This window comes from Rutilus rutilus (assembly GCF_951802725.1).
Source record: "Rutilus rutilus genome assembly, chromosome: 6".
Lineage (NCBI taxonomy): Eukaryota > Metazoa > Chordata > Actinopteri > Cypriniformes > Leuciscidae > Rutilus > Rutilus rutilus.
In genome coordinates this window covers 31,503,324-31,514,417 of record NC_140214.1, presented here as the reverse complement: position 1 = coordinate 31,514,417, position 11,094 = coordinate 31,503,324, and the positions used below count along the sequence as shown (strand labels likewise).

Below are 11,094 nucleotides of genomic sequence, written 5' to 3'. Positions count from 1 at the left end.
TTAAAGTAAATGCTTGTTGTCAGTATCAGCACATAAAGTCAGCATGAAATGGCGGTTGCGATTGTCTTTGGTGCAGGTATGACGTCGCTCTGTAGGCCAAACCACGGAAACGAGTTAGCATTTTAGCACTTCCGGTTCCATCTCCCAAGGTCAATGGGTTTTGTGGTGAACTCAAGCTCAGGATACTTCCACGTTTTATTCTACGACATAAAACACATCAGTATTACCCCACTCGTGATTTTTTGAAGCTGATATGTGTCTTGAAATAGGCGGTTTCTAACAAGTAGCTAAATAGGACTACAGAGGCTGTCGGGGACATTAAACGTCATCACGCTGAACATGTAAACTAAGTCCACTTTAACAGCCTTGTTATGCTTATAATTGTGCTCTTATGAATTCTCTCACACGTTCTTGGAAAATCTTTTTAGCGAGTAGTCAGAAACTAATGATTGTGACAATGAAGTCGAGCGACTGTGGTGTAGTTCGTTTATAGCCTACCTTTAGCTTTTTACTCCTGGTGACTGCATTATGCAGTCACTATTGGGTTTTTCCTCGAGGGAACCAGCGTGATGCCGGTTGGCATATGAAGTGACATCATACCTGCACCACCTATTGTGACATTTATCAGATTATGAGATTATGAGTACACATGTAAATAAACACACACACAAAAAAAAAAAAAAAAAAAAAAACACACACTAATAAATCCTTGAAAATAAACTGCATATTTCTGTAAAAATAAATAAATAAAAATTTTCCATTCTTTTTTCATGGTGACTTTTAGCATATATATTTAATAGAAATGTAAACTTTAAGTGCTATTTACAATTAAATGAAAAAAGTATTAATTTGTGTCATTTTCATAAGCATGTCTTTTAAAAAGTATGCTAAAGCAAACTTTTTCACAAGGGTGGACACGAGCGCAAACAAATTAAACAATCTCCATTTATTACAAATTAGTATACTTTATTTCAAAAATTCTTCAAATCAAGGACTGTTCCCCCATAAAACACACACTGTTACATTCATGAAGCACACAATCTTTTTTTTTTTTTTACTGTAGATAAGTTTTCATAAATGCTGTCAACTCCTGCCAGTGGAAATGTTTCTTGGAACATCACATCATACCCACAGTCCACATAAATCCCAACTTATCTTCATAAAAAAATAACCATTTATTAGTATGCCAACACATTTATGCCTCAGATATACTTTGATTCAATAGTGTTCTCCCAAACACATGTATGAGGTACCAAACCTGTTTAGCAGCTTTTCTGAAGCTACATCGTGTTAGTAACAGAATTAAGCAGGCAAATCCTGAGGAACGTGAGTTTAAACCAAACTGCGATGCCAAAGTGTACACTTGTGCTTTGGTTAAATAAACCTCAGTTTAGCCTAGTCGCTCAAGTCACTACATTAATGCTAGCACTCCCTTTCTTAGCACGTCAATGCTAACAGTGCAGAACTTTGTAAGTAAACATTTAAAAAAACAAGAAATGTCTATTATGTCCCACTGCAACCCATTTTCCCAACTTATTAGCCAAGACTAAAGTTGTTTTACTGCCTGAAAACCACACAGTTCTGGTAGCGCTAGCAGAGAACTGCTAGCCGCTTGTGTAACATGTTCTTGTCATAGCATCACAATACATCAAGAGATTGTCCATCGTGGCTCATTGTCGACGGTTCTTTCATTATGTGTGAATTTGACAGTAATTAAATGAAATATGCTAACAGAAAATGAAAAAGAATTCACACAAATAAATAAAAATGATTAGTTATACACATTTATACAAAAAAAGGTTGCCCTCTTGTTACTATTGTCTCCTTTGTTGTCTAGGTTGGTTAACCACAATGACTGCAGCGTTACATGTGGTTACAGCTTGTTTTGGATGTTTACACACATTTAAGGAAATGACTGGTGTCTCTCCCACATACCGACTTCTCCTTACTGTACCATTTCAATACTGAAAGGATCTTCCAAGTCTGTCCTTCAGAGTTTAGGTTTCTTTGGTGGATGTTGAAAGGGAAAGCTTCTGAACACCCAGAGGAGAGTCCTGAGTTCAGTCGGCCGAAGCGGGTTGCTATGCGTGTAACGTGGAAATGTAAAGCTGTCGTTCAGCGTCCCAGCCGTTAGTAGATGAGCCGCTCTCTCTCTGAACCCACTACCCTGTTGCGAGCAGCCATTGCTTTCGCTTTATTTACAGATGGGCCTGTGAGAAGAAAGAACCTTTTTAGCGCTTCTTTCATCAAAACAAATACATTTATCATCATGTCAATTCATTTATTCACACAAAGCTTATCATTTTGGTTCAGAAGGCTTCAGAAATCTAGGGCCCTATGGAATTATTAAAATAAAATTTTCCTAACATTTTATTTGTTCTGGATTCAGCTAGTTTTCATGTTAATTTTTCTCCATTCAGTTTAAATGGTTACATTATTTTTTTGTACTCAAAAAACATGTTTAATTACTTAAAATCACAGAACTTCTACAATTTAACAAATTATTAAAAAAGACAGTTTTAAAATCCTTTTCCCACCAAAATTTGTCACACACACACTTTAAAATGTAATACTTAAAAAGCATCAACTGAATTCATAAAACTAACACTTTTAACAAATTTATTTTACAATAATATAGCACTAAGAAATGTTTTATTTCAGAAATGAAATAGTTTGTTTAAATTGTTCTGCATTTATGATTTAATACCCACGTATTCTCAAAAACGGTGGTAATCAAATCAAGGCATAAACCATTACATTTGAAAAAAACTAATCAAATTGCCACAAAATAAAAGGGATTGTAAAATGTATTTGATTTAACAAACAAAGTGCTGCACAACAGAGGTTTACTGTTACAATCAAAACATGGAAGTTGTGTAAAACTCCTTAAAGCTTTAATAATTGTATTATTAATATTACTACTACTTGTAGAACTACATCCTCTGTACAATAGTGACAATATTAAAAGTCACAATTTCTTCAAGTTAAACCAAACTTTTATATTTCTGAGTTTCTGTAAGTTTCAATATTGTGTGAACGACTCCTTTACGACAAATTGTGAATGTTAAAACGTTGCGATTTACCTGCATAACTGAGTAACACCGGCAGGAAGATGAGGCCGTGAGTGGCTCCTAGCAGGACTATTGCAAGGTACATGCGGAAGTAGAAAATCTGGAAGATCTGGGATTTGGACAGGGCGAGAATCAGGATCCCACCAAATTTAGTGAGGGTGATGCCGCTAAACACCTGCGGATCCAGATCAGCATGTTAGAAGGTGCTTCATTGCCCTCATCATGTAGTTTGTGTATGTTTGTGTAGCGGTAGGTCACATGACTCACAGAGCTGCCCATGTGTGCCAGCGCCTCCTCCGCCCGCTCCACCCTCGAGCTCCTCGTACTGACAGAGAAAGCCCTCACTATATGACTGCAGAACTCCACGGATATGCCAACACTCTGCAAAAAACAACAACAGGCCACACATTTCTCCATAAATAATTACGTGTGCAGAGTTTTAATGGTATTTGTTGAAAATCAAAACAACCATTCCTAATAAAGTGCTTCAAATATTGGGTTACACTTTATTTTAAGGTGTTGGTACTTAAAATGTGCAATTACATTGTAACTGAGTAATATTAATTAACTACATGTACTTACTATAGGGTTAGGGAATGATTAGGTTGAGGGTTAGTTGCATGTAATTATGCATAGTTTACTGTTATTACTATGGTAAGTACATGTAACATATGTAACAAGGACACTGTAAAATAAAGTGTTACAAAATCATAGTGGGTTCCAGTCACAAAACTTCAACAGACGTGTTCCTGTTGTTCACTCTTCCTGTGTTCACTCACCATGACAAGGTTGACCAATGAGACGGCGTTGAGGCTGATGCTCCACAGCCACATGACTCCGAACATGTTGACCAGGATCATGGCAATGGTGAAGGACACCAGCACTGCCGACCACAGCTCGAAGCCCAAGAGCACCGTCGACACCACAAAGATGGCCAACAGTGACATGCCAAGGTTAAAGGCAGTGTCGTGGACGATAGTGAGGTACTGTTCATAGAAGACGTAGAATATACTGTCCATGGGGGGAAAAAAGGAATGCACAAATGAGGCAGGGGCCATGATGATCGAGTTAATTACATATGCTAATTTGCCCTGTTTAGTAAATCTGGCCCTGAGAGCGCAATCCCAAAAAGTGCTGATGGGCTGGCAACGCACATATTGAAGAACACAGACGCAGCCGGATCATTTCCATAATGGCCAACACAATCTATTAAGAGCAGAGTAAATTAGCGTCTGGTTTAAAACATGCTTTATGGCTGTTAAATAATGGCACAAATACCAGTAAATTGACTAGCGCAAACCTTTAAACGTTCATTTAAAGTCCCCCTGTAGTCAATTATTTTATCCCTTAAAACTCATCTTTGATCACCAAAATGACATATTTAAAAATTGTTTCCTTAAAAAAAAAAAATATTCATGCCTTAAAACAGCTTGAATGTAACTCTACACCCTTCCCTTGCCTCATTTAGTATACGCGGTTCTATGAATATGCAAATTTGCCCCGCCTCCACTCACTCACACCAGCTCGGAGATCCACTCGTTGACCTGATTGGTTATAGGGGTGTAACAATACAGTGATATGGATCGATGAAACGTCTAACGATACGATGCATCGATGCCACACGTAAAATATCGATATGGTACCTTTATTTTGACACTCTCCACATCCTCACGTAAGGACCATCTACGGAAAAGTGCGCATTTTCGTTTACTCACCATACTGTCTGCCGGTGTGTCTTTATAACGTTAATCTCCTCATCTGAAATAGACGGCTGACAAGATTGACTGAACCCTAAACACGTTGTGTCACAAAAGCCGGTAATGTTCACTGTCAAGGCATCGCGAGTTCATGTTTTACAGCAGAAACCGACAAGACACCAACACCACACAGAAATATAAACAACATTAAAAACTTGATTTTCACCACAGGGGGACTTTAAATACTCTCCTCCCATAAATTTAGCATCTGAAAGGGAAACTCCTATAAATGCAAACGCACCACGTCCTGTCCACGCTTTTCAGCACTAATTTTTCACTGCGTGTCTTTAGTAAATCCTGACAGTAGTTTAACGCCAAAAGAGGGTTTGCGTTGGCGCAAGCTGTTAATAAATCTGGCTCTAAATGTGATAGACAACTGACAATCCTAGTATTATTACACAATAACAACAAATGGTGAGGCCTAGAAAAAGGGCAGCCCTACATAACTGACCCTCATGAGGAAGACACATCTGTTTGCATTCATAGAGTTTTGGGTTTATGATACATTTGCACAATTTCACCATGCTTTATGGGTCACTAAGGATGATCTTTGCTTTCCTGAACGTTCCATGTGACTTTGACTCTGCTGCTCTTTTTAAGCATTTGTTTTGATAGTTAAAGTGTATGGATCCTTATTTCAGACCAGCACGGATCTCTTTTCAAGTTTGTCTGAAGCCAGGGCTCAACAGTAAGGATGGTTTAGCCTGGTGACACACCTGCAAAAATGCAATGCAAACAGAGCAAGACATCCTCTCAAGGTGTGTTTACCTGTAAGGGAAGACACGGTAACTCTTGTCATGCGGTGCGATGGCCTGCGTGATGTTGTCCGTAAGCTCTCGCACCATCTTCATGGCGTCGATGTAGTCAGCTGATGTTTTTAAGATGGTGTGATAGCTCATGAAGTATGTGGCGCCTACGTCAGTGTCGTTCTCTTTCAGATCCACAGCAGTGCTGTACGCAGCATGACCGCTGCGCAGGAAAGAAAAGGAGTTATTACTCACAACAGGGTTTCCAAAGCTTTTCTCTTCAAGAGAATAATTTAAAATAATGCAAGTCTTTCACAAAAAAAAGAATGAAAGACCATTTCATTTTGGTAATTAAAAACTGAGACTTCTGCATCTGCAGTATTTGATTCACTGTGAAAAAATTTCAGTGGACAAAAACACCTGAATGTTTAAAAATAATAAGTACTGGATATTTCACAGAAGTATGAAGTGAATATACAGTTGTGTACGTGAAAATCCAGTTTCCTGCTGTACAAAACGCTTAAATTATTTGCTAATTGTGCAAAACTTTGTTACTCAGCTTACTCGTAAAACCCAATGCACCCTAAACCCTGAAAATCGCATACAATCAGCCAATCACGGCTTGCGATTTCAGCAAAAACGTACGTTTTTGTGTACAATATACATCAGATGGTCACTAAACGGATGGTGGACATGTACTGGATGGCAAATCTGCTCATAGAAAAATGTAAACTTACCCTTTTCCACACTTGATATTTGGGTTGTCCGAGAGAAACATGGGGAGGAAGTGCATGAATTCGGTACCATTAGGCCTCTGTTTCCCACTAGAGGTCATAGGTCTACAGTGAACGCAGCTCTTATCCACCACTGATGAAAAAAAAAAAATGAAAAAAGAAAAACATCATGATCAAGATACAGTGAAAAAACAAAAGTAAAAAACAAAAGCAAACAAAAAAAAAACCTTCTGTCAACACCTTTACAATACAAGTACAAGTTTGGAACAACATGAAGGCGAGTAAGGCTGAGTTCACACTTGGCAGGTTTGGTGCGATCTGATCAACTGACCTGGTGCCATTAAACAAGCGGATCGAGACCTCTGAAAAGATGAGTCTCTGGCGCGGTTCGAATGAAATATGAACACAACACGGACCAAAGACGTGTAAACCAACCAAAGTAGGACGTGATGTCACAAGATGTGACCCTAAAAAGGACAGAATGCTCAAGCAAACTAGTTTTTTCTCATCATAGACGCGATGTTGCCCATCACAGTTCGGTACAGGCATCTGAACCATGTCTCCATGATCCACCAGGGATTCCTGCCGCTGTTTTGACTACTTTAAACATTTGATAAACTTGTCACGAGTTCTCAGCTGGTCAAAATACCATCATAAAACGCACATAAAAGGAGTGAGTTAAACCCAGCACGGCATTGTTTTAAATGTTCGGTACTTTCCGTCGCAAAATATACATCATAAAAGTCATTTTTTTTGTTTTGTATCATTAGGTTCGGCGTTAAAAAGGACAGTGAGAACGCTAAACGAATTAAGGACTAAATGTATCATTATCTTTTTTTGACCAAAAGAACCAAGAGAACCGAACTACAAGTGTGAACATACCCTAAATGGCAAAATTCTAATTTTTGGGGGTGAACTATCCATTAAAAAAACAATAAAATAAAAAATAAAAACACAATTAGATACTAAAAATGCTTTGATTGTGAGGATATATGTACATACATCATGACAAACAATTCCCATCGAAATCTATTTGCAAAGAGTGAGTTCAAAGACCCAAGAACAGAGTGATCTGTACAGTGGAATCTGATGTCAAAAGCATAAAGGTCCTCTGCTGCAGTGGAGGTCAAGGCTCTGTTGATTCGCTGGATAATGGTTTACCTGAAGCGTTGCAGAAAGCTCCTGTTGCGTTATAATATCTGCAGCAGGACGACTGCGGCTTCACCCAGTCAAAGTAGTCATCCAGCCAGGACGATGGGACGTTGCTGATCTTAGTACTGAAATTGCGACACAGGATATTACCATATTGATCTGACAGAGGTGATTCATAAACTGAAAGCAGTTAGTAAATTCTGAAACTTTCTGGGAATTTCCTACACTTAAAGGAGAACTCCGGTCAATTTTAACATTGACAGTAAATTTGGAGTGCTGTCAGTACAGAGAACAACGTCAAAAATCGGTGTTGCCTACACCGTGTTATCCTCTTTTTAAAATTTGCACCCTGTTGACTTAAATGGGGCAAGTTTTAAACCTGCTTTTAGCCTCTTAACATCCTTGATGTGTCATTACAAGTGCACAGCCATGTTAGATGATTCCTTCAGAGTGAACACGGTGAATCTGACTGCAGTAGATGTGAAAGATATGAATAAAAGTGTTGTTAATTCAGCCAGCGCACATACCTGTATTTACTTCCTGTTTTCGGTCGAAGTCCACAGTAGTCGATTGTCGAGTTCACGCGCATGATCTCAGACTGTCAGCTGTCAATGTGAACTCGACAATCGACTACTGTGGACTTCGACTTGAAGGAATCACTCAACATAAAATAAATCTTAACTGAATAACACATTTTATTTCAGCTTGTTGCCAAGGCATTTTAGGTTGACTTGATGTACTAAAATATGAATACAATAGCCGCTCTCCGACCGGAGGAACCTTTTCACAGTTCCTAGAGCTATTGGCTAAAGTACCCGGATGTCGGCGTGTTCACACCGCAGGAACTAGGAACGATTTTAGTTCTAGGAACTCCATTTTGAGGAACTAATTTAGGTCCTACTTCAGAGTAGGGTCTAAACCAGCACTATAGGAACTACCCGTGACGTTAGTGTACGCTGATGACCGAATGCACGCGGAACACCAGCACCTGCCATTTTTATATGCACCCGCAACACAGATTATAGCCTATACATTTACTCCAGAAACTAACTATACAAACATGGAAAACAGTGATAGATGGGTCTCTAAACCTTTATGCTGAAGAGAAAATCCAACGCAACTTTGAGGGGACCAAGCCAAACATGATTATGTTAGTTTATCTGCCCAGCTAGCAACACTGGACATCAACCACACGGCATAGGCTAATAACCTTTTTTTCATATACTGTCTACTTTCTATAACAGTTCTATCTAATAACATATTAAACAGTACTGTTAGATTGCTAACTAATGAAATCAGAGAATGTGAGCATTGCTTGCTCTGGCGTTCTCAGCGCCGCCAAAATAAAGGTCCGTCGCGCCGTCAAAATAAAAGTCGCCGTGGTTGCGTCACTCCCTTACCCCTCCTACCAGTTCCTATGGCCACTTGGCCAGTGCGAACGCAAACAGCAAAACCGAGTTTGGGGGAGAGTAGGTCATAGAACTGTTTAGAAGTGGACAGTTCCTATAACTAAGTTCCTGTAACTACTTGGTCGGAAAGCGGCTAATGATAATAAAACAACACTGGTGTATTGAAACTTTTTCCTCACTGAAGAGGAGTTAAAAAGTGTCACTCACTAGTTATCCAAGAGAGAAGCGGCATAAATTTGCTGGACTAGAGAGTCGCTGTTGCAGCCGACTCCGCCACACACCGCGTTCTGGCCCTCCGATGTTTTGTAGTCATGTCCATCCTCTACCACAAAGTAAACGGGCGGCCCGGTGTGCAGGTACTCACTCAGATTCCTAAAGTAATCCAGCATATAGGAGTCCTGCGACAGGGAGACCGGGACGATTTATGTTCAATCAGGTTCTTCAGAATGCAAATGTGTGCTAAAGGTCTGTCAACAATGTGAAGAATGGTATATATACGTACATCAGGCATGGACAGCGTCTGCTCAAGTCCAATCTCCACTTTATTGACAACGGCTATACTAAATGACAGCATTCCCACAAACACAGCAACCTGTAGATGAGAATCAGAAAACTGAATTGGAGGATGAACTCTATTTGTACATCATTGCCATGTTTAGTTAAACTGGTAGACCAATGTCATGGGTTCAATTCCCATAAAACGCATACAGATAAAATGTATACCTTGAACCAAAAGTATGATAATACATTATAATATGTAACAATATTCTATTGTTGCTTTACACCTACCACCAGCGGGCGCACCCAATCCTTTAAGATGAAAGGAGCGTATATCTTCTTAAAGAAACGGAACAGACAACCTTCGGATTTATCTTGCGGTCCATCAGGCAACTTTACACAGCACAATATATCCGTCCGATTCGCCTGGGGGAAAAACAAAAACATAAGTCGAATATCTTAAAGCATCTCAAATCATTATCAGACCATTCATACTCGCATATCAAAAAAAAAAAAAAAAATGCTGCTTAAAAATACAATGATATAAAAAGCTAATCATGCTACTTTCAAAAAAAGTTTGTTACTTGACAAATGAAATCGGTTGCTGTGAATTAGCATTTTATTTTCAAATCCATTTTACATGTTCCTAGTCACCAAGGATGATAACTATAACGACAGACAGTTATATAAACCAGTGGTTCTCAATTCCAGTCCTCGGGACCCGCTGCTCTGCACATTTTGTATGTCTCCATTATTTAACACACCTGAACCAGATCATCAGCTCATTAGGAGAGACTCCATGAACTGAACTGAGTGTGTCAGAGAAGAGAGACATACAAAATGTGCAGAGCAAGGGGTCCCGAGGACTGGAATTGAGAACCACTGATATAGATTATATAAAGATATAGTTCTAAAAATTGCTCTAAATATAAAAGAACCGCAGAGTTCACACCACAAATATAACGATAACAGCCCAGAGAAACGATATCATTGAAACAATACCAGCTCATGAGCGGTAAAAACATTGACAGCCAATCAGAATCTATCCCGCTTTAAGAGCTCCAGCATTTAAAGAGACAGGCGCAAAACTGCAGTGCGCGAGTAGAATAAACAGAACAAAATTGTCTGATGATGTGGACGCTAATATAGTTATCTTTATCGTTATCTTCATAGTTATCATTCTTAAGGTGAACAGGCCTTAAAGAAATAATTCACACAAAAATGTACATTTTCTAATTATTTAAATCACCCCAAGAGCATCCAAGATGTATACGACGCCTGACGTATACACATTGGGAAAGTCACGCGTAATGTAGGCAAGTGTGGATAAGAATTTTTATACGGGATGTAAGCTCCTCTTGTAAACAATGGGGCGGTTCTTGCCGCCTATGTCACGTGTGACATTTCGAACGTCACTTGAGAGGTCGTGAACTCAACCGTCTTGGGGTGAACTATTCCTTTAATTCTCTATTCTCCCACAGCTAGAACTGGTGTGACCTTTGACCTCTCACCTCTTGTCTCTGGATGTCCAGGCCCAGCAGAGACACAAAGCAGCTGATCTGCAGGAGGAAGTCAATGAAGACGGCCAGACCAGCGAACAGAGAGAACGTCCTCACCGCAGGCATGGTGGACAGAGCACCTGTGGACATGGAAACACAGAAACTATAGGCATCTGGAAAGGGAAATGAGAATCAAATGATCCAACGATCATTCATAAGTAATAAAGG

General features: G+C 39.4%; 1 protein-coding gene across 1 annotated transcript in view; it reads right to left on the bottom strand.

Annotated features, from left to right (window-relative positions):
- Positions 1-945: 945 nt before the first annotated feature.
- The window catches only part of npc1 (Niemann-Pick disease, type C1), a 28,665-nt gene continuing 18,516 nt past the window's right edge, over positions 946-11,094 (bottom strand). The window contains exons 15-25 of the mRNA XM_084410234.1: positions 10,879-11,006; positions 9,659-9,793; positions 9,372-9,461; positions 9,077-9,267; positions 7,470-7,585; positions 6,312-6,441; positions 5,597-5,797; positions 3,851-4,082; positions 3,339-3,452; positions 3,084-3,246; positions 946-2,210 (exon numbers count right to left, since the gene is read on the bottom strand). Of these exons, the coding sequence (XP_084266360.1) occupies positions 2,131-2,210; positions 3,084-3,246; positions 3,339-3,452; positions 3,851-4,082; positions 5,597-5,797; positions 6,312-6,441; positions 7,470-7,585; positions 9,077-9,267; positions 9,372-9,461; positions 9,659-9,793; positions 10,879-11,006 (1,580 nt within the window). The 3' untranslated portion in view covers positions 946-2,130. The remainder of the gene's footprint in view (positions 2,211-3,083; positions 3,247-3,338; positions 3,453-3,850; positions 4,083-5,596; positions 5,798-6,311; positions 6,442-7,469; positions 7,586-9,076; positions 9,268-9,371; positions 9,462-9,658; positions 9,794-10,878; positions 11,007-11,094) is intronic.